Below are 23,778 nucleotides of genomic sequence, written 5' to 3'. Positions count from 1 at the left end.
GTAACTTATCTTAGATAAAGGCTGCACATTAATTTAGAATGGTGAACATATAGGTAGAACCGCTGTCCATTATTAGGAATTAATGGACACCCTGCAACCAATCAGAATTGAGTATTCATCCAGACTATCAGCAATCTTATGATGCAACCTTTGGCTCTAGGAACATGTGATTGACATTTTTTACAATTCTTTAATATTTTCTAGATAAAAATGATGACTTAATGGATTAAAATAATTATCAGACTCTTCCATAATAAAAACACTATTTGCAATACTAGAATGGGCAAGTTGCCATAACTGTTGAATACCATTAAAATGATCCATGACTCTGTGAATTTCAGTGACTATCAGGGTTATCAGTTTCATGTTCAGATCATGATATATTATGCACACAATGGAGGACAATGTCATGTGTCAAGTATTGTAAAAACTGGTTAAAAAACCCACCACATCGGTGGTAAAGGGCTGCTCTGTGCTGTCTTACACCTGGCAGGGGGCTCAGCCGCAACTGGATCTCTGACATCAATAATACAGTGATAATTAGTCAGCCTGACCACCGCTGTCTGCTCCTCTTCACCTCAGGCAAGTAAAGAACCCAGTGACACTAAACTGCACACACCTGACTGCAGACTTAACAAGCCAGTGAGGTGAACTTCAACTTCAGCAGTCAACACATGTGCATGTTGCCGCACACAGACCTGCAGTATATTCAACACCTGCTTTACTATAGGCCCACCGTGTTTTGTGTGAAGAGGTGTTTCTTGATTGTTTATCTGCTGTTCAGCTGCTTCCCAATCTGAGACCAGACACCAGGGTCTGGTCCTCTGTGAGCACTTTCACAATGCTGAATCTCAATCTGAGGCCACAAAGAGAACTTCCTGTTCGAGTGGAAAACGTATGACGAAGTGTCCTGACAGGTGACAATAAAACAGCTGGCTGTGTTTAAACCATAATGAAGTTTTTTTTAAGTCTTCAGATCAGTAAATCATTGAGTTTTTTCCATCTGTGTGTTAGCTGGTAAATTAGGTTTGCTGAATTAGCAACACTAGCTCAAGGTCCACTAATTAACTTTTCCTGAGCTTTTATATTATGCTCTTCCTTATTGGATTGGATTGACTTAAAAAAAAAAAAAGCTAATAAGTGGAGCTAGAGTTGGTTCAATGGCCAATAGAGAACTTTCACAATCAATACTGCATTGTCGTTAACATGGTTACAATTGTTTAACAAACCTTGGACACTGATCTAATAAATTCAATATTTCACCACAACAATATTTGATGTATGTGTGTGTTTCTCATTGCTGTGATATGAATAAAAATCCCGGTTAAGTTATTTTGGTGGCATGCCTCACTGTTTCTACTGCTTTCAGATTACTTTAAGGCATTGTTTTTAAATTACGACACTGTGGAGAAACAATGCGAGACAACACGTACGATAAAGGTCATCATTCAGGTTTCAGCATACCTCGTCTGACCGACAACATAACTTACATCATTATTTTCTACTGTGCTCAAGTCCAACAGCCAACAAAGACACAAACTCTCGTCTCTATGAATTCACTTCCGAGCCAACTGTCTCCTCTTTTACACAGAAAACAGACCAAACCTGCCCCCGAAAAACCCCAGAGAGATGAAATATTTACACTGATATCTTACAGGCGATTCAAGCAGTTTGTGAGCTTTCAGATCTGTATTGTTAGCAATTAGAAACACAAACAGGCAATCATACAGCCCTGTATATACAGATACCACACACACACACACACACACACACACACCTGGGCAGTACAGCACTGCAGCCAGTTGTTTAAGAGGATGATCCGAGGCTCATGGTCTCAAACATGCAAGGAAGAAGAGGGGTTCTATTGGGTCTTTACATCCGTAGAACAGGAGGAACTGGTATTTCTGAGGTTCACTTAGTTTCCTGCCAGGAGATCACTTCCTTGTTAAACACTCCTGTATGTAGCCAATCACCTCTCAGGATTCAGCACAGGTGGTGTGTTTGTGTCCCAGCTTGTAGGCCTCACTGAAAAGTCTTTCTCCAGGGTCACTGGCCAAAAACAGGAAGAGGAAAAGCAGAAGAGGAAGCGTAGGAATAAAATAAATAACAATAATAAAAAAAACCCCCTCTTCACTAAAGCTTTACTGTGCTGCCATGGGCGTAGCGGTGTGACACGCTGCCAAGGAAACATTAGAAGAAGAGGAAGCCATGGATTTAGGGGTCTGACACCTGCAAAAAAAAAAAAAAATCAGAGATTAAAACTAAAATATGGATGATGTGTAATCTCTGCCTTTACATGCATCTTAGACACAGGTTAATAAGATTATCGGGCAACACTGAGATGACAGACTGATGAGCAAATGAGAGATAAACCACCAGATTAGGACCGCCTAGCGAGGGTGTGGCTAATCCTGAATAATCCCATTTGGAGATGCACTGACTCTAAACCATTTAGACTTGTCAGACAGAGGCCAGCAAACGCAGGTTTACGAAACAAACTCTTATTTGTAGATCAACACTGCAAGCAAAATGGTACACTGACACCGAGAGATAATATAAATGTGACATAAACAAACATTCTTAATGCCTTAAATTTCATTCTTAAATAATCAAGATGTGTACTGACTCTGACATTATTTTACTTATTAGATGACATATAACAGGATTGGCTAATATGGGCCTATACGTAACACTTTCTGGCGAAGAGCTCTCAAATGTGGTGATGAAGATGCAGTGAAGATGTACTGGAGGAGGATAGTTCACAGTTGGACCATAAATTTTACTTCTGTGACAAAGATGATGACAAATTCTGAGTAAAGAAGATTAAAGGACACAAATGCAGCAAACTAATTGTTTGTACTAGAAGTACAGTACAGTACTAGAAGATGATATCAGCCTGTTGATGCACCGGTCAGGCTCTTGTTTCAGGCTCACCAGGATCGAGACTTGCGGACGCCTCTGTCCTTGGTGGGCGAGTTGTCCAGAGAGTGACTTTGGTTCGGCTCCGCCTCCGCTGAGCGGTCCAGTGAGGCGGTGTTTGGAGGAGTCATGTCGAGCTCCAGGAACATGATGTTCTCAGCCTGCACACACACACACATATACACACAGATGTTTAGCTGCGTTAGGTTTTGCAAAGTAAAACAAAAGGTTTTAGTCCCACTTTTGTTGGCGTTCCCTGTTCTCGTCATCACAATGTGCAGAAACGTTAACGGTGACATACTCTCAGCCCATATGTGGAAACTACTATGATCTGAGCATGTGGTTGAAATTTTCGTTGAATTTAAAGCCGCTCTAATTAACATTTGTATTTTAACAGCGGGTCAAATAAATGTATAAGGTGAAAGGGCACGCTCGTGGTGGCAACCCCAGAGTGAATTATCGCCCCAGTCTGCAGCTAATTTCTTTTTACTGCCATTCCTTTTCTCCCTCGTCTTCCTGCCCGCCTGCTAACGCTCACGCCATCATCCACCCACCTCTCCACTCCCCTAAAACCCTGCTATCCTTCAACAAACCTTCCTAGCATCACCTTACCCACTGTGTCTGCATCCGTCTGCACTCTGAAACATCATATTTTCAGCAAAAAGTTCTTAAAAGCTAGAAGGTAGATAGGTGGAGCCCAAAACTGAGCTACAAGAGAGTGAATACTGGACTTAAAAAACGCAGGTTGAGGAAATGCTATCTATGTTGTGAGAATTAAAAAGTCCCTCCCTGTGGGCTCGGTAGGTGGTTTTATGAGTTTGTGGCCTTTCAAACCTGTGGGGGTTTTTGTTGATGCTCAAAAGATCAATTTTTGGTGGAGTATTCCTTTAAGTAAACTCTGGTTGAAGATGTTTAGCCTTTAAAGTGGTTTCTTCTCAACTTCCCATTCAACAGACATCCTCTTGCAATGCCATACACACACACACACACTCACTTACCCTGTATCTAGAATGAGCTCCCATCGCTATGGCAACCCTGGCGTACTGGCTGATTGGCCGTTTGTATCCAACTGCAGATGTCGGCCTTTTCTTCATCTGCGAGGATTTACTGAACAGAGGGAGAGAGGAGGATCAATGAGGAACAAAAAGAAAAAAATCAATTAGAGATCAATGTTAAAAATGCCAGGATGCAGCTTCATGAAGCTCCAGACAAGATGCGTTCTCCTTTAAGTCTCTTTTTCTGCTTTAATAACGGTGGAGGATGACAGGAAAGAGACAAGAGAAGAAGAGCGAGTGACACAGAGAGCAGGAGGGTCAAAAGATCATGAACCCCGACTCAAATCTAACACATTTCCAGTCCATTATTTCCACCTGACGGCCCGAATGCGAACATCCCGTCATCTTAAACCCACGCTGACCTTTCAGCAGGAACGAGAGGCTGGAACTTCCACTGATCCTCCTCGGGGTCAAAGGTCAGTCGGTTCATGATCTTATTCTTCTCCTCTGGAGGAATGAAGTTCTCGATGATCAGATACCTGCATGCACAAAAAAAACAGCAACGCAAAGGTTCAGTTTGAGGACATATCAGGAACAAACAGCTCAGAAGGGTTTATGCTGAAGTCTGTAGAGTGACACACGGTCTGAATTCTCACATTGTTGTCGCTGTTTGGACATAAAATAAATTGATCCTGTTTTGCGTCTTAACAGCCTCCTGTAGTGCTTCTTTTTTTAAGCCTATTTTTTCTGCAGTACATGATGGAAACACTTGTAGAAGACTCATTTTGACTTGTCAGACAGGTGTATGGAATAATGTTAATTGCTGGATAACAATGCAACACTTGCTGGACTGGAGCCATTGTTAATGATGATTGTTCCACCTGCGCTTGTCCTGCTATGACAAGTCGAAGGCCTTGCTCACACTGCCAGTCCAGATCTGTTTTTGGTAAACCCACATTGTATCCAGATTGTCTTTAGATGCACAGACACAAGCAATTTTTGGAAATCAGATCCTGATTTCAAAATATGAAAGAAGCATATCTTTGTCTCACGTTTGTTTGTGACTTTTCAGTCCAAAAAGTCAAAATCGGCAAGTTGTGCCAGAGAAACTAATGAGAAAAATGTGAAAACAAATATTAAGCTCATGTTTGCAATCATGTTACTTGAATAAAATTCTAGTTGGTTCATTTAAGTACTTTTACTACTATATGTATAAAATGCTTACAGGACTTCATATTGAAGTTTTGTATTTGCCAGCCAAGTTCCCGCTTGATTTCCTTCATTATCTGAAGAATGAAGTTTGGACTAATGAAGCTCCTATGAAGCCTGTACGTATCTGATGTGCTTGCTGAACCATCCAGGCATGTTTGCTGACTCTGCTGACTCTTCTGGATGTTTGTTTGACTCACTTGAACTTGAGCTCTCTGGTGAGCTCGTTCTGAGTTTGTTCCAGTTCCTGTCGGCTCCTCACGTGCTCGTCGTTCACGTCCTGGATCTCCGCTTTGATGCACTGGAGTTTGGCATAGAGCTACGAGGAGGGGGAGAGAGAGAGAGAGAGACAAACAGAGGGGGTGAGGAGGAGAGATGTCGCTCATGAACTGGTCTCCGTCTCGCTGCAGCTTGGTTGCCCATAGCAACAAGACTGGAGCCACTGGCGTCTGGAGAACTGGGCAGCCAATAGGAGCACGGCAGCATCAGCACCCCTCTCCAGCTCATTCCTCCTCTTTCCTCCTGTGCTCCTGAGCCTTCACACTGTTCGTTCTTTGACTGAACGGGCTTTGAACAAGTAGGCTAATCCTGACTTTAGCCCTGGTGTAGTTAGCCTGAGAGAGGACACTGCAGTTCACAGTAACCTCTGCGATGTGCTGCCATATTCTTTGACATAAAAAATGCTCAAAATTGGGTTTATTGTTAAAAACTGCTTGAAGTCACAATTGGATGTTTTAAAGGGAATTACATGTACACTGTGTGTACTTTAATACACAAACACAGCATTTCAAAATAAGGTAAAAAAAAATCAAATGCACAAGGGCAGGATGCGATCACTCAAGGGTATTTCTCTGATGGATTAAAGGTGTCTTGGTTGACTCTTTCCTCCTGTTCAGACTTCTTAATTCAGAGTTAACTTTCAGCTGAAAACATCAATGCAGTTGCTGTTCTCCAGGCACTGCCTATGACAACGTGACTCCTGTAGTCGTCTAAATAAAGGGTTTATGCAACTGAAGCTTGATTTATACTGACGCAAAGTGCTACGTACAGTCCCACGACAGGACGCTACAGCATAGCTTTTCATGTATAGTTCATGTATCGTACATCAGCCCATATTGTGGTTTCATTACAACCCCAATTCCAAAAAGTTTAAAGAACTGCAGAATTCAATCATTTTCAAACGACCTGTGTTGACTGACAACAGCTTTACAGAGTGTTCCTGAGCTCGTGCAATCATGTGTTCACAAAGTGGTGAACCTCGCTCCATCCTTGCTTGTAAGCGACTGAGCCTTTCCAGGATGCTCCTTTCACACCCAATCATGATGCTATCACCTGTTGCCAATCAACCTGTTTACCTGTGGAATGATCCAAACAGGTGTTTTTGGAGCGTTCCTCAACTTTCACAGTCTTTTGTTGCTCCTGTCCCAACTTGTTTGAAGCATGTTGCTGCATCAAATTGAGAATAAGCAGATATTTACAAAAATCAATGAATCTGATGAGGTCAGACATTAAATATATTGTTGTTGTACTGTTTTCAATTGAGTTAATGTCAAAAAGGATCAGCAAATGCTCACATTCTGTTTTATTTATGTTTACCACAGCGCTCATATTTTTGGAATCAGGGTTTTATATTCCCAACAATAACTGTGTTTACATCCTTAAAAAGGGTAAAGTTTATGACTGAATAGGGGACTATTTCTGGTGCAGCAATGGCTTTGCTAGATGAATGTTACTGAAAAGGAGAAGATTACTGCGCTTTTCCATCAAAGGTTTAAACGGCGCCCTGTGGAGTTTTCCTGTAAACAAACAAACATGTCTGTTTGTGTTCAGTGTTTTGCATTGTGTGCATCCTTGAGGCCTATCGATCGTGTTGATGTATTTCCTTCCCCCTAAAACAAAAACGAAACCATCGCTGTTTCTATCCGTGTTTTCTCGCTTGCGGTCTTCGTCTTCTCTGCCTTTGCTGATGCATGACCGCCGCCTGCGGTCACATTGCTACATAGCAATACTACTAACTGCACAGGGGGCCTTTAAAGTCGTTTCCATACCAACAATCTCCTCCAGCGCTGGAAACTTGTGGGAGAAAACTAAATCAGTCCAAGCTGGCCAATCACTGTTCATGGCAGTTACATTTTTGAAGATAGGATACACGCTCCTACACATTAACCCCTTAACGCACAACTACACTGTACATCTGGCTTAACAAATGCTCCCATTTATCAGCTATCAACTACAAAACATTCCGCAGCAACGAGCTCAACAAGCTTGTTGACCACCTAAACCCTAAAAGTCAAAAAGCTCCACAGACTGAGACGGTAAAAACATCCAATCGTTATCCTCCTTTTTTTCCCCAGAGAGACGACACCATGCAGTGAGAGAAGGGTGGATGGCACGCGTGCTGCGTTAGCGCTTCAGCAGAGCAAAGATCAACACCGGACCATTAATCACATTGTCATCCACGCTCACACAGTGGGTTGCCTGGGGTTAGTCCTGCCGGCCGTGCAGTGGATTGGGAAGCGAGACGAGCAGGGAGGGGCTGGAAATGTCTGGAGTGTGTTTCAGGGTTTGCACTGAGGGATTCAGGAGTGAGTTGCTGGGACTGGGAGCTCCTGAGCAGTTTGACAAGGAAGGGAAAACAGACTGAGAAGGTTAGCGTGGAAAGTGATAGAGAGTGATGGAGGGAGGGAGAGGGGACGGCAGGACAAACCTTGAGGTACTGAGATTTATGGAGCATGTGTCCGAGGCGGGGGGTCCAGGTCAGGGGTCAGGGGTAACAGGGGTAAAGAGGAATATACTGACATTAGGAACAAAAAAGGAATCTGAATATGTGTGTACATGTAAAAACACATGTTTTTATCCTTCTGTTAATAAACGTGTGTGTGTATGTACAAACCAGCAGGCCTCCTGCTTGTGCAGCGTGTGTTTGCATGATTCAGAATGAATTTTCTATGCAGACGCAGTATCTGTGCATCATTTACCTTCTTGAGTTTCTTGGTCTTGGCCTCCACCTCCTGCTGCAGAGAAGTGAAAGTCTCTCTCAGCTCCAGCGTCTCCTCGTCCTGGGCCAACATCTGCTGCTGAATCTCCCTCTCGCTACGTGACTGAAAGCATCGGTTGAAATGTCAAGGCTCACTGTAGCCAAAGCATGCATTGTGCAGCTGTATTATGTTGGGAACAAATGTGCTAAAATATATTAAAACATTCATACCCGATATCACACTCAATATTAAAAAACTACAAAAACATACAAACCCCCTCATTCATTCATGCTTCAGCTATTATCTTCCAAGAGTGTAATCTAACAGTAAAATGCAGTTTACTGTGATGTAGGAAACATGAATTCTGTGCCTTACTTCTATAAACACACACACACACACACACACACACACACACACAGGTTTACCTGGTCAGCAATCTCCTGCCTTTTCATCTCCAGCATCTTCTGCTGCTCATTGGTGTGATCTATGATGTTCTTTCCACCAACCAGCAGCTTGCTCTCCATCGCCTGAGTAAAACAAAAGAAGATATTGATGTTTATAATGAAGAATCTGTATTGTGTCCTTGATGCAGCTGCAGTGTCTGTAAAGAAGCCTCACGTCCTGCTGCAGAGTCAAGCGACACAGTTTCTCAGTGTCAGTCCCTTTCACAAATCTATACATCAAGTTTATTTACACTTCATACTTTATGTAAGTTGTAGATGCTATAAAATAAAAATCAGTGTCTAAAGGAATTAAGGATCCAAACATCTCTGGTGTTATCAAATGTATTACAGCATAACTGTCAATCACCAGAAAAACTCATACTTTTGAGGAAAAAAGTATAATATTACCAAAAAAGTAACAATTCCATTGAAAGAAAGAAGATTAAGTTGTAATATGTTGAGAATAAAGTTTTAATTTGACATGATAATGTAACGCAATTAATGAAAGTTTTAACTGACAGTAAAAAATGTACTGTAGCTACAATCATGGAGAAAATGTGTCCAAACGTATGCCTCAAGGACAAGGATTGAGTTTCTGGAGGTTAAACTACGTTCATCTGGACCTCTAACAGTTAAGTCTTTGTGAGTGTTGGAGCTGCAGTCAGTGCAGACGTTGTGCTGATGAGGCAGACGGAGCTGGAAGCGGGCAGCTTAACCTCCCCATGATGACACCAAGCCACAACAAGCTGAGCTCGGCTAAAACCCTGTCGTGCTTCAGACTTCTGACATGAATCACAGTCAGTAGTGGACCAGAGCAAAATGACACTTAACTACAATGTTAAACATGGTAGATAACAGTTTATTATGCTAACGCGCTAAACTATGATGTTGAACATGGTAGATAAACATGACAGTTTGGTATGCTAACATGCTAAACTAAGATGTTGAACATGGTAGGTAAACATTACAGTTTAGCATGCTAACACACTAAACTAAGAAGTTGAACATGATAAATAAACATGACAATTTAGTATGCTAACACGCTAAACTACGATGTTGAACATGGTAGGTAAACATGACAGTTTAGCATGCTAACATCCTAAACTAAGAAGTTCAACATGGTAGATAAACACGACAGTTTAGCATGCTAACACGCTAAACTACAATGTTGAACATGGTAGATAAACATTACAGTTTAGCATGCTAGCATGCTAAACTACAATATTGAACATGGTGGACAAACATGACAGTTTAGCATGCTAACACACTAAACTAAGATGTTGAACATGGTACATAAACATTACAGTTTAGCATGCTAGAATAGCACTCTAAACTACAATGTTGACCTGTTAGATAAACATCACAGTTTAGTATGCTAACACGCCACACTACAATGTTGAACATGGTAGGTAATCATGACAGTTCAGCATGCTAACACGCTAAACTACAATATTGAACTGGTAGATTAACATTACAGTTTAGTATGCTAATACGCTAAACTACAATGTTGAACTGGTCGATAAACATTGCACTTTAGCATGCTAACAAGGTAGATGTTGAACATGGTTGCTAAACATTACATCAGCATGCTGCCATTGTCAGTGTAAACATGTTAGCAAACTGAGGTTAGCATCTTACTGCTAGCATGGTTGAAGACTCTCACTCTTGTTTTTTAGCATCTTGTATTCATATTAATAATATCTACACAGTTTTTATGATTAGAACAGTAGTTCTATGAAGTATTATTTAGCCGTTCGGAGGTTTGCTCTGAGTGCTTTCTAGTTATCATTTCTAGCTTTCAAAAGGAAATTCTAAGCCGCATAGTCTCTTTTTAAATATGTGTGTTCGCTCTGATGAAGAATCATTATCATTTCATGCCTCTGGTCACAGCGTCTTTGGTTACCGTGGAGATTAAAGGCCTGGGGCCACAGTGATGCAATCTGTGTTGAAGGTGAATCAAACACACATGCACACGCACACACACACACACACACACACAATCACACACATGTACTCTGTCCTGAGGGCAGAAATATAAAATGAACACAGAGAAGCAGGAAGACAGAGACAGACAAGAAACAGGATAGGAAGAGAAAAGGAGACGAAGAAAGTGTAAAAATCCGGAGGGGAAAAGAAAGAACAAATGGGCCCAAAAGGGCAAGCAGGGGCCACGGCCATTGTGTGTTGGCCACATTCCAGTCCCAGGACTTTATACAAAAAGACAGTGTGTGTGTCAACTGTGTGCAGCCTATACATTCTTTAATACATACACAAAAACACACACTCAAACTCATGCAGAGAGTACAGTGGAGTCCTTCAGAGAGGATGCGTCTGCTGCAGGTTTGTACAGAAAGCTTCTTTGTTTTGAGCTGTCTTTGTGTTCTGTGTGTGTGTGTGTGTGTGTGTGTGTGTGTGTGTGTGTGTGTGTGTGATCGCCTGGGTTGCTGCCCTTTGTGTTTTGTCATATTCTTTCAGCTTCATTAAAGGGCCGATTCATGTCAGGGGGTATTTTCTCTCTCATGCACACATGTCTCGTGAAGGCTTGTTAGATGGATGAAAATGCTGTACATTCAGGCTTTTGTAACGCAGGCAATGAAAGGACTTCAATGGACAACTTGACACTTTATATTTAACTCACTGATACAGTTTTTCTCCAGCAGCCTCTTGCAACACACATCATGCATTTCTCTAGCGAGGAAAATACATATTCATGTTTTAACTTCAGAAAAAACACAACACTACATCACGATCCAAAGTGAGTCTCACTGGGTTCATGAAACTGTGTCAAAACCCCCAAGTACATCAGTTCACAAATGCAGCAGCATCCAATTAAATTGCATGTCCTCTGGATAGCCTGTTTTTATGCTTGCTAGCATTAAGAGTCCTTTTTCCCGAACGTGTTATACGGAAACAAACACTTTGCTAGCATTGTTAACTATCATTCCTTGTGAAAATCATATGGTGCTCTATGCTGCGGGAGGTTGATGCCACATTACCACGAAATCTATCTGAAGAATATATGCCCGTTGAAGCAAGTTCATAAAACCTGTTCTTTTAACTCGCCTCACCTTTACAAGAACATCAATTGTGACACAGACATAGTCACTTTTATAGTGGAGATTAAATGAAAAAATGCCTTTTTAACCCCTTTTCCATCATCCCACCATTCAATCAATCTTTAACTTTTAGCATCACTGTACAGTGGACGGCTGAAGCTTGTGGCAAGATTGTTTTTACCACCTGCTGTTTCCAAAGACTGTTTGAAGCCAGCAAAGAGGAGAAGTCCTTCAAGTGTTCAGAACAATGGAAACTCTAACATTTATATTTCCATAACCACTGGGCAAAGCCCCTCTGCTGAGGAAGACCATGTAATATGATCGAAAGCTGCAGAACAGCGACTAACAGTATCATGTGGTGAGGCTGTTTTGTAAGCTGCACTTTTTATCTCATCTCTGTCTAGAGAGAAATGAACTTCTCCTGAAATTTACTGCAGTCATGGTGTCATGGGTTCCCATGGCAGACTTCCAAGTGCTTCTTAGTGTTCAGGTCAAGCTCTTTCACATCTGAGCTGATTTACCAGAGGTGAAGAAGAAAAGAAGACATGAGAGGAGGAGGAGGAGGAGCAGGATGACTCAGTGAGGAGTCCAAATGACCTTCAATCACATGAGTGACGACTCGCTTGTCATTCGACTCATTATTCTGTTTCCAGGCATCCCTGCAGACTGAGATTTCAGTCTCTCTCTCTCTCTCTCACACACACACACACTCATACACACACACACATACACACACACACACGCACACACACACACACACACGCACACAGATGCAGTCAGGATGTCTAATGTTTTCTAAAGGTCACAGTCAAGCTTCAGTTTGTTCAACATGCCATTATAAACCTTCCTGTATCTACATCTCATTGCTTGGCAGGACTGTCCTGGCTGCCTCTCTGTTTGCTTGATCGATAAAGTAGATCTTATATCTTACAAGGTGTGTGTGCTAAATAAATATAAGAAAGAAACACAAAACAAAAGTAACCAATAAAATTAATTAAACTTGTAATAAACATAAATAAATAATTAATGTCCAAACAGGCGTAGAAAGAAGTATAAACTTATCAAATCTTGCCCCTTTTCTTCATTTTTTGTTATAAACTCGTGTTGAACATGACTATTCCAGCGTTCACCATACACAACTCAATAAACTCAATCAAAAATAAGACATTCAATGCAAATTAATCAGAACAAAACAAACAAAAATAAAAAAAACTCTGAGGATGATACGTCTTTTCTGTGGATGTGTGCGCTATCTGCAACAATTATTGTGTTCATGCTTGCGCCGTTGTCATGCAGGAGTTGCCATTGCTTTCCAACACTGTAGAGGGCGCTGTGGATAAATCTAGAAGGAGAACCTTTAAAATGGGCACATATTAAGGTCCATTTTAACTCCAACTGGTCGCACCGATTGATTTTAGAGTCTGAAATTCTTCCAGATCGGTAGCTGTTTCCTGTGCAGTTTGAGGGGGGTCTCATATATCCATTGCACCCTTTTGATCACAGCGGTGTACTTAAACCCTCACAATCTTACTTGTTTCTATAATAATGCCTGGATATTAGTATAGTATCCGACAAAGTCAGATGATCCATAATTTTGTAGTTTCTGAGTCTGCAGGATGGATTAAAACAGCAGAAGAAAACACTGAAGCATCACACTTTTCCTGGAGCGTGTGAGTGCATGTGTGTGCCAGCCTGCATATTTCTGTGCACATGTATAATCTGCCCATAAGTGCTGCTAAAAATTCTTTTGGCTGTGACTGATTTGATTTCCTGATGGGAAAGTGAAGAGGATGGGATGCGTTGCATATTCAGTTGGCTCATCCGCATCAGCCAGCCAATCACAGCGAGGCTGGGGCCTGCTGGGAGCGACCGGGTTATAAATACAACGTGACGACAACGGCTCTCGCGCGTGCAGCGGAGAGACGGAGAGCTTGCTGGGAAGAGACAGAAGAAGAAGCGGAGGAGAAGTCGAAAGACAAGAGACACTGAGCATGAAAGACAAGTAGGAAAAAAACAGAGGGACAAAGGTCAGACCATCTCTGAGAATCTGGTTCACATCAGTCCTGGTCGATGCAAAAACCACTTAAGGAGCCACAACTTAAAGCCTAAAATCTTATTACCATTCACTCACTGTCAGTCATCTCCTGCATTTGACAAACACACAAGGGAGATCCGGTGTGTGACAGGGAACCAGCAGATCCCAGTGTAAGACAGGAAACCCCAGATTAACCTGAAAAGCATCCTTTCATCCTGCCTTTGTAAAATGACTTATTTCGTTGTTTATTCAAATTAGCTCATATGTCAAAGCAATGTGCACATCAGAGTACTATTTTTCTCAAAGGGTAAACTGCATTTTCCTCTTTTATTCTCATTCATCAGGTTCAAGAGGCAGATTTTATCCTTCAGCGAGCTGGTCACAACGCACAGATTCGGTTTAGAGGCCACATTTGTTGAAGCTTGAGTCTCTACCCACAAGAAAAACGGCAGCATCGGTCAGGAGGAAATAGTGAGATGTTGTTACGGAGCTGCAAAGTCCACAAACAGAGGAGGTCCAGGTGGTTGAATGGATCAAGAAAATGTCACATTGTGATATGAGAGACCGCCAATCAATTTCTGTTTCCTATAAACGGTCTATGATAGTTTTTGTTGCCTAAACTGAAGTGAATATGACAGTTTCAGAAGGCATGAACTGACAACCTGCTGACCAGGTCAAAAAAGATGATATGTGGTCTAAAGGGGGCTGTATTACACAGTTTAATTTGGGGGACGCACCCACACACAGTCTACTGAGCTCTGAGTTAACGTGTCAGATTAGCTACGCTGTGATGGCAATGAAAGTCTGTAAGACATCTGATTTGCTCGTTGCTCTCCATCAGATGCACAGATGTCTAGTTTTTTTAATGTGATAAACAAACAAGTAAATAAAGCATAGAGACATTTTGCCGGTAATCATCAGTGGGCATCTTAAAATTTGTTATTCTTTGTAGGAACCTCATTAGCTTCCACAGGCTGGTCACTGGTCTTCCTGGGGTCTTCACTGACACATTAGACACATTACAACCCATAGCAAAAGCAAAAAATTAGTTTACCAGACCTGTGTAGCCCAGGCTAGCAGCTAGTGGCTACATTAGCTGCTGCTAGCATAACACACCGAAGCCTCCTGTCAACAGTCGAGTTGCATTGTGGGTAGTGTAGGTGGCAGGTTTTGACTAGGAAGAAGAATTTGTGGACTGAAAAAAACTTAGCAACATGCTAACAGCTGTTGTCCTCTTTTAAAACAAGAAGGTTCATTTTAACTTATTTTGTCCTCAGAAGTCTTAACACAGCTTGGAAAAAAATGGCCATATTAATTATTCAAACATTTACATAATTGTTTTGTATATTTTATGAGGCTGCAGTGGTTACATTAACAAAATATTACATCATTCGTCCAAAATTGACATTTTCACTTTGCCTTCCTTTGAAGATCAACATATTTAATATTTTATGTTTACATAGATATTATTCTGTCTGTGTGTGTTTGTTTCTCCCTCTATGAGAGACAGAAGAGTGTGTATTGTTAAAGAAGTGGCTCTGCTTTCTCCACTGAGCCCACGATTGGATGCTCAGATCATGAATACACACACACACACACACGCGCGCGCATGAACACACACAGAGTTGATTCATCAATATTTCAGTGATGCAGGCTTCCATGCTGAAAGATGGAGAGCAGCGATGAGCGCTTTCTGTTCGTTAGCCTATACAGACAAACACGTGTGAAATCACACACACACACACTCTCTCTCTCTCTCTGTCCGGACTTTTTCCTCTAATTAGACAGGAAGGCAGCTATATAAACAGGAAGCAGTCATTCTATCCATAACGTGAAGCATGTGAGTGTGCGTGTGTGTATGTGTGTGCGTGTTTATGTAAAACACATTTGTGCTTAAATGAATGTCTGTGGTATATTGTGGAAAGCCGATATGTAAGCACAATGTGTGCGCAGTGTGTGCATTTACGTGTACTTCTGAGCTTTTGTGCTACGCTGACAATATTTCCCATGAGGCAGTGGGTATTGTTGTTGACCGTGCGTTCTGATTGGCTCAACTTCAGCTGGCAGGATGTAGGAAAGACATTAATGGACAGTCAACGTCCATTTCCTCTTATAAAGAAAGACAGCAAAGACTGGAAGAAGCATTCATAGTAAAAAAAAAAGAAAAAAAGAAAAAAATTACAAGTTTTTCATTTGAAAGATTCAATTATCATCTTGCTCCAGGCCAAGTTACCCTCCTCTGTTTGCTCTACAGCCCGACGATGCAACATCTATGCTGGGCTTCATACAAAAGAACCAGAGAGAAATAGCTCAGTGTTTTCCCACACAGTCTGTATCTGGGCAGCTTGCCATGGAGGAGTTTTTTTATTCTCAGTCTCAGTTTATTACATTCACACTCTTGAGAGCCGTCTGTGCCGATATCATTTTCCTGTTACCATAAATAAGACTTATAATTCAATTTGATCCAAGTGTGTGGTGATATTCTCAAACAGTAATGTCAGACTCTTAATTCAAGATGAAATGGACCTATTTCCTGTGCCGTCTCTCTGAGAGGTTGTGAAAAGCCATTCTCAGGAATTGCAGAACACTACTAAACAAATAGTAGTAGACAAGGCAGGTTGAGTTAAGAAGGTGGAGAAACAGATCAACTAAAGGAAAGTGAGATGGAACGAAGCAGTTGTGATCTATCAGAATAAAACCTCGATGTAGGTGACAAAATAAAAGCATGTCTGGAGGTCTTAAGTTCAGATAGCTTTAAGACATTTGAAGTCTTCTTAAAGGACCTACAGATGCCTAAAAACTGGCCAGACAGAAGGCGATATGTGATGTGGAGCAGAGACAGTAAGAAGTAGGGACATGTTACAGTTGCGACCCAGAAAAGTGGATCTAAGAATAGTCCACTGGAGGGACGGAAGGCAGCCTCCCTATGAGAACCAGCTGCTCAGCATGAAGCTCTGCTCAGCGGCTGTGCTGATACCTGACTGTTTCATAACCTGCAAAGCGATGCTGTGATGCTGCTGAAATGTACTGAACAAGGATTATTACCTGTGAAACACAAGTGCAACTGGCGCTCTTACTGGGATGTCTCCTATGCACACTAGAAATACTAGGTTTGGTGTGATAGCATCATGATAAATCATTCCTAAACAGGAAATGCTCAGTGATATCTTAACTGAATGTTATATCTGAATATTTATTTGAATATCTGAATGCATTCTTAAGCTCTTAATCTGTTTTCATGGTGTGCAATTTGCACGTCTGGTTTATTGTTGCTACAGGAAGGTGATTAGGATGATTTCTCACACCAGCGCCAACAGTCGTCCGTCCATCATTACAGTTGCCCGTGTAAATGAGAGCTGGTGGCGCTTCCAGCAGAGCAGACAACAGCTAACCTAACAGTTGCACCAACATGACAACACAATCCACAGATGGAGCGCCGCACCTTCAAGGCCAGTTAGCCAACAGCACCCTGCAGAAACACCAGCTGACCCGGCATACTTTCACAAGGCTGCTCCCTGACCTACTTACACTTGCTGTTTGTGTGTCTGTGTGGATGTTTCTGAGGGAGGAAGGGAGAGAGGAAGAGGGAGAAGGGACTCGATTGCCTTTCAATCTGATGTTATCTATAATTGCTTATTTCTGGGCTCATTTTCACCACGTTTCCAGTCTCTCTTTCTCTCAGTGTCTCTCTGCCTAGCAACCTCTCTCTCATTGGCCGTCAGAGCAGGGAGAAAAATGGAACCCGCGGGTCATGTTCTGTGATTGGTGGGTTAATATCAGTCTGAGCCAATCCGAGGAAAGCTGAGCTGGGGTCTGTTAGAACTGGCTGATTGATCATCAGTGCTGTCATGGGAGCTAAAAAGGCACTTTAATGATGAATTATTGCTTTTGATCATCATGAAGCAAACTGATAAATTCTTACATTATTTCATTAACATGGAAATTTTGCTGTTCCAGGATTTCTATGAGCTAAAAAGATGAAAAATTTGAATATAGACTTGAGCCATATATACTGTACCATCTTTACATCCTCTATTTCTAATCTATATGTTGGGTTAAGTATTATAAGGTTTTTAAATAAGAGTAGTGTTGATGGAGTCTGCTTAAAAGTGTTTAAGAAGCTGGAAGATACAAAAAACAACCAAAATAAACAGAATCACATTTTTTACAACTGTTTCTGAGAGTAGTAGGTGAGATTTCTTTTTTTAACTGGAGAAACAATACTGACCTGAATTGACTCTATATAGACATAAATGAATGAAATTGGCCTGTGATCTGAACATCTGGCTTCTTCACTTTAAAGAGGAGAGTTTTTGTATTTATTCTGTTCTATCAACAAAGGCCAATGATGTGATGTCAATTTTTAAAAATCGGTCACAGATATATAGTTTTACATTAAAAAAAGACTTTAAAATTACCTAAAACTTCTGGGCACTGTAGTTTTTAGCAAACGTTACTCAAACTTGAGGAAAGTGTGAGTTTGTTAGGGACTATTTTTAGTGGTGGATTTATACACATTTGGTTCCTCCAGTGAGGATTTACAGCAGCAGGATGGTGTACTGGTATTGACTCATAAACTACAGTGACCATGTTCCCCACCATGAAGGAACATGTGTAACGTTATGGTTCACTGATGTGTTTTTCATAGTTTTTGGACAATAATGGAGCTCTATGACACAGAGGAATAAGATATCAGGCTCTGACAACAGAGACAACACGTAGTTTGGGTCTTTTCCATGATATTTGTTGACAATAAGAAAAATACATTAAATCACCATATTTAAACTTTAAATGTTTGCATCTTGGAGCAGACTAATTAAACTGCATCTTGCATGACAAACTGTGCATGACAAGTTATGCGCCAATACCAACACGCTGATGCATCAAAGGCAGGAAATACTTCTCGCCGTTAATCATCTTCCTCCTCGGGGCGCAGAGGGCTTTTGCTGATTCGCTGCACTGACCTCACTCAGCAGCCACCCTGTCAGCATCAAACACACACACACACACAGCGGCAAAGACCCTCTGAACTGTGCTGTGTGATCACACACGGTTTAGCACTAAGCAGTGTTAGCGCTGCTTCTGGAGGACAGCGTGAGGGGAAGAAATATGAGACGCCTCACACAGGAACGTACATGAAAGCAGGGCATACATTAACTCTGTCTCACAGGACTTTCCCAAAACTCAGACCTTCACTGGGCAAGAAAAGGGGCCACATCCTAAAAAAGATGAGGCAAAAACTAGAGAGAGCTTACACTGCTCTTATAAATGAGTTTACTGCAGGTTGGCACAAATATTTTCGCCAATTTGAGGAATTTTTGACCTTTTCTTCGGAATGTATGCTGCAGTGTGCATTTATTACATAAAATAAATCACAAATACACAACTATGGACAGTTATTTTGGCTCATCCTGCACCATGTGAATCCTTCATATACCACATACCCCCTTAAACACTTCAGCACTGCTTTATTTATTGCACTGATAACTGACCAAATGATGACAATTCAATGTCATACTGGGATAATCGGAGTGCAGCTACTCTCTGTGCATCAGAAGTCACACATTTGCACTGATACACAGCAGTAGGGTCATGTGATGATTCAATGTTACTGTTTATTGACTTTAGTGTTATCGCCTTGTGATATGATCGTGTCATATGATGTTATCATTTTCAAACAAGTTAATAAATTTAACCAAAGTGTGTTTAAAAATGAACTAAATTAGGTTTTCTTTTACACATGTAATTTAATATTACCTAAAAAGTTGTTTTTGCATACATTTGCCACACTGTGATAAACTGTGCGTCAATATCAATATTACAAGAATTATTATTTCTTTTTGTTTGCTCTCAAACATTTTGCCCCACATGGAAGATATCCATTATAGAAGAGGCAAACAGATCAATTTGTCGACTGACAGCGGCTTCGATAGACCAGAATGCAGTGCAGCCACAATGCAGGCTGTGTTCTATATAACTGTAACCCTTTCTGAACTGGAAAATCTCAGTTTTTACACTTCCACTATATTACCCACAGCTGAACACATGCGAGTCAACCTCTGCTCCAGGAGATGTTAAAGGCACGCTGGTAGAGGTTGAGGGAAAAATACACAGAACATCAGCAAATAGAAAAAAGAGGATACAACAACCTTAACTCGCCCTTCTATTGTTCCCACACAGACACTGAAAATATCTCTTTCCTCCTCTCATTTCCTCACATTCGGGCCTCGGGCTCGGTAAGCTGACCCGGCAGTGTCTCATGTTTGATGGTCCCCGCTGTAGCTACAGAATCACAGACAGCAGACGCGTCATTCTGCATGGGTGACTTATTGACTGGATATGCAAAGCAATTAATTCAGCTCCGACTCAGTCTTTGATTGGTGCCTGTGTGTGTTGGTGTGTGTGTACAGGGCATAGAGAGAACTGACATTTTAAGCTACACTGGTCACCAGTTCCTGTCTGGACATATGAGACACCCGACGAGACTGTGGAGAAAGGGCAGCAGACACAAACACACACATGGCACCAGTAGTTGGAACCACTGGTGCTGGTAGTGGAGTTACAATGGAAGTGATTATTAGTGATACTGAAGCAGGTGAAATGTCTACAGTATAATCACACAACTAGAATAAAAAAAGAATCTGTAGAAACACTAGAAATAATTTCCAAATATTCGAGCAAGGTTGTAAATAAGAACTGGAATTATCATGCAGGATACGTCTTTTGCTTCTAATAAAAAAGCAACAAGACGTAGTTAATGCCTGATGAGGTCTATCTGCCCAAATGTTTGATTTATTATCATAAGAGCTAATTAACAGTGTGGGATTATTTTCTTAAAGAAACAAGTGGGTTTGGTTTGTATTCCCAATAATCATCACAATGTGGCCTCATGTTATTCTGAGAATAAGATTGTAAAAACAAAAACGCTGTAAAAAGGGAATTAAATAAGCTTTTTCCTATAAATGCAGCTATAATAATTATATATATAGTGTCGTAAACTATCCCTGTGTTTGCTAGAAACCCTGTTATCGCACAAATGGCTGTACTATACAATGTCATCAGGGTCATCTTGCTTTAAAAGCTGGGATGTCTCAGGGAAGGACATTACTCAACTGCTGGAGAACTGCTTTAATGTAGAGAGAGTTCATTTTTCACCAATATCTGATATCAATACCTGATATGATGCATCAGGGGTGGACAGTTTGTGTATAATGTAGTACTGTATGTGTGATCTCTGTGACACACACACACAGAAACACACACACACACACACACACACACACACACACACACACACACAGATGTAATTAGATATGAAGCTGTTATTGTCCACAATGTCCCTTACTAACAGATCATCAGATTATCACACATGATAATCCCACAGACCACATGTCCTTAATCTGACTTCCTGGATTGTGGGGACTATGTGTGAATGAATGAATGAATGAATGAATGACTCTCACCTTGTACTTGGCGGTCAGCTGCTCGGTGGCTTCTTGCTCCTTCCTCAGATCTCCCATCATCCTCTCCTTCTCTCCCAGGAGCCTCTGCTTCTCCTCGGCCAACATGAATTGGTCTCCTCTGATGGCCTCCTTCTCCATCTCCAACCGCTGCTCCTCCAGCTTCACGTACTCCTCCGCCTCCTTCTCCACGACCTCCTCCTCCTCCTCCTCGCCCTCCGTCTCTTCATCCCCGTCTCTCTCCCAGCCCTCGCCGTCCACCTGCTCCTTCTTCTGTTTGCTCCTCCACTTCCTGTGGTTGAGCTGGGCCCTGAGGCGAGCGATCTCCCTCTGGAACTCGCGCAGTAGAGCATCCTTGGGATCCTCGTTGACTCTGGGCTGGTTCTGGATGTTCTTGGCCCGGTTGGCGTAGCGGAGGGTGGTGAGGGTCTCGTCGTAGTGCTGGGAAGACGGGCCTAAGGTGGCGACCATGACAGTCTTTGCATTCCCGCCCAATGAGTCCTGCAACAGCCGGGTGAGCTTGGAGTCCCGGTACGGCACATGGCTGCTGCGCCCATCGGCCAGCGCAGAGATCACATTCCCCAGCGCTGACAAGGAGAGGTTGATCTTGGCAGCCTCTTTCAGGCGCTCTCCCTGGACACCTGTCTTGGCTTGGCGCTCGCTGCCAGCCAGATCCACCAGGTTGAGGCGGCCGACCCGGATGTGTTTCCTCCCATCCGGTCCAGGCTGGCTGCACTCCACCGTGATCAGGAACAGGGCATGGGACCGGGACGAGTGTTCGTTCATGTCTGTCGCCCCAACCGCCCTCGCCTGGTTGCCCATGTTCATCACCTCCTCGATTTCCTTGATGCTCTTGCAGACACACGATGTGAGGTCACGCACATACACCCCGGACTCTGGACTCTCCCGGAGCTCCAGGGCTCTGGCGTTGCCATGTTTGGGATCCAGGAGATCCCGAACTTCTTCCAGATAGATCTCGAGGTAGGATGCCCGCACCAGGTACTGCTTATCAGACTGCGAGCGGGAGATGTGTGTGAAGATGTGGTCGAACGCGTTGGGGATCACCCCCCGTTTCTCTGGGTCCATCCACGCCCCCTGCATGGTGTACGTCTTCCCAGTTCCAGTCTGCCCGTATGCAAATATGGTGCCATTGAACCCTGCGAGCACCGAATCAATCAGCGGTCTCACACTCTCATCGTACAGGTCTCGCTGTTTGGAGTTCGCATCATAAACTGCATCGAAGGTGAACGTTTTCTGGGGCTCGCTGGCTGGTGCACGAGGGTTTCTGAGGATCACCTGCCCGAGCCGGAGGTCCATCTGCACGATGCCCCCTGCGGGCCCGTTGGACTCCTCTCTCTGGTTCAAAGGACGGCATCGAACCACCACCTTCACTGACTCACTGCCCTTATTTTTTGACATGACTGCTTTCTGTTTCTTGTTGTAGTCAAGCAAACGGACGATTTATATCATCTGAATCAAAATGGTCTGGCAACCTTTAAGATGCCTTTAATCAGCTTCCTGTGTGAATGTGAATTTTTCAACCATTAATAACAAATTCAGTATGGCTTCTTGATCATATCATAAAGGAAAATAGGTACAGTGACAAATAACGCCGATTCCTACAACACATTTAATGAAATGCCACTGTGTGAGTGGCTGATTTCCTTTCCTTATTGTCTGTAAAATTAGCTTTCAGATAGACAGACGGTCAGCAGCTCTCACGCGTTGGATCGACGCTCCATTGCAGTGCCGCTACACGTCCGGATTCACTCGGTGGAGAAAAATCCAACAATGCCGACAGTCACAGCTCTCAGATGTCCCGCTCATGTCGTCCGTATTCTGTACGCCCGGTGGATCCGCTACAGACCACTGCCCGCATCTTCCTGCCCCCCGCTCACTGATGCTCCGAGGCGGATTCACGGCTCTGTCGGTGTGTGCGGAGAGACGGAGCTCCCCTCCTGTACGCAACACACACACACACACACACACACACACACACACACACACACACACACAGAGTCATTCAACCACCACACCCCACATCACTGCGGAGCGGAACAAAGGATCATGGGAAATGGAGTTTTCGCCTTTATTCACTTGATAAATATCATTGTCTCTTTATGGTTCTAAACATTTTAGCCTGCTGATGTTCCCACAGGTAAAGACATTTACTCAGAGCTGCACAAAACCACATACTTCATGTTTGTAAAGTAATCTATTACTCTACATTCATTCATTTTCTCTGACCTGTTTAAAGACTGTATGTTGTTAACCATTGTTGCTTTCAATGGTGAAAGAAGTACTCTAATATTTCACTTCAGTAAACATGCATTTTTACAGTGTAAAAATACAGTTACAAGCAAAAGTCCTGCATTCAAAGTCCTACTTAGGTAAAATTACAAAAGTATCAGCATCAAAATACTCTAAAAGTACAAAAAAATAAAAATTAAATTAAATTAAATTACTCGCAATAAAGTTACGCAGAGTGGCCCATTTCAGAATCATACATATTGCATAACTGGATTACAATTAGTGATTCATTAATGTGCACATTGCTTTAACGGCATAGCTGGCAAATTTGGGGCTAATTGTAAATACTTTAAAAACTGCTGGGTAGCTTTATCAATACTGATATATCACAATATATGGAAAATGGAAAATGCTCAAGTAGAATACAAGTAAA

The 23,778-nt window shown here is 42.2% G+C and overlaps 1 protein-coding gene across 2 annotated transcripts; it reads right to left on the bottom strand.

The window, feature by feature from the left end:
* Nucleotides 1-1,168: 1,168 nt before the first annotated feature.
* Nucleotides 1,169-22,694, bottom strand: LOC121621830 (kinesin-like protein KIF3C). Of its 2 annotated transcripts, XM_041958489.1 has the most exons (9): nt 21,099-22,694; nt 8,527-8,628; nt 8,102-8,224; nt 7,831-7,839; nt 5,324-5,442; nt 4,337-4,453; nt 3,918-4,026; nt 2,935-3,080; nt 1,169-2,229 (listed from the first exon to the last, which is right to left on the bottom strand). In XM_041958489.1, exons 1-9 carry the CDS (start codon nt 22,512-22,514, stop codon nt 2,142-2,144), a joined length of 2,229 nt encoding a protein of 742 aa, XP_041814423.1. In that variant the 5' UTR covers nt 22,515-22,694; the 3' UTR covers nt 1,169-2,141. The 2 variants fall into 2 exon arrangements, with proteins under 2 accessions (XP_041814423.1, XP_041814425.1); XM_041958491.1 differs by lacking the exon at nt 7,831-7,839.
* Nucleotides 22,695-23,778: the final 1,084 nt, after the last annotated feature.

This window comes from Chelmon rostratus, chromosome 18 (assembly GCF_017976325.1).
Source record: "Chelmon rostratus isolate fCheRos1 chromosome 18, fCheRos1.pri, whole genome shotgun sequence".
NCBI classification, from domain to species: Eukaryota; Metazoa; Chordata; class Actinopteri; order Chaetodontiformes; family Chaetodontidae; genus Chelmon; species Chelmon rostratus.
Note: the sequence above shows the minus strand (reverse complement) of the source record. Positions and strands in the feature narration are given on the sequence as shown.

Coding starts and splice junctions, on each gene's coding strand:
- LOC121621830 (XM_041958489.1), bottom strand. CDS start 22,514: ATGTCAAAAAATAAGGGCAGTGAGTCAGTGAAGGTGGTGGTTCGATGC. Junction 4,454..5,323: donor ACCAGAGAGCTCAAGTTCAA/GTGAGTCAAACA, acceptor TTGTGCATGCAG/GTATCTGATCATCGAGAACT. Junction 4,027..4,336: donor CCTCTCGTTCCTGCTGAAAG/GTCAGCGTGGGT, acceptor CCCTCTGTTCAG/TAAATCCTCGCAGATGAAGA.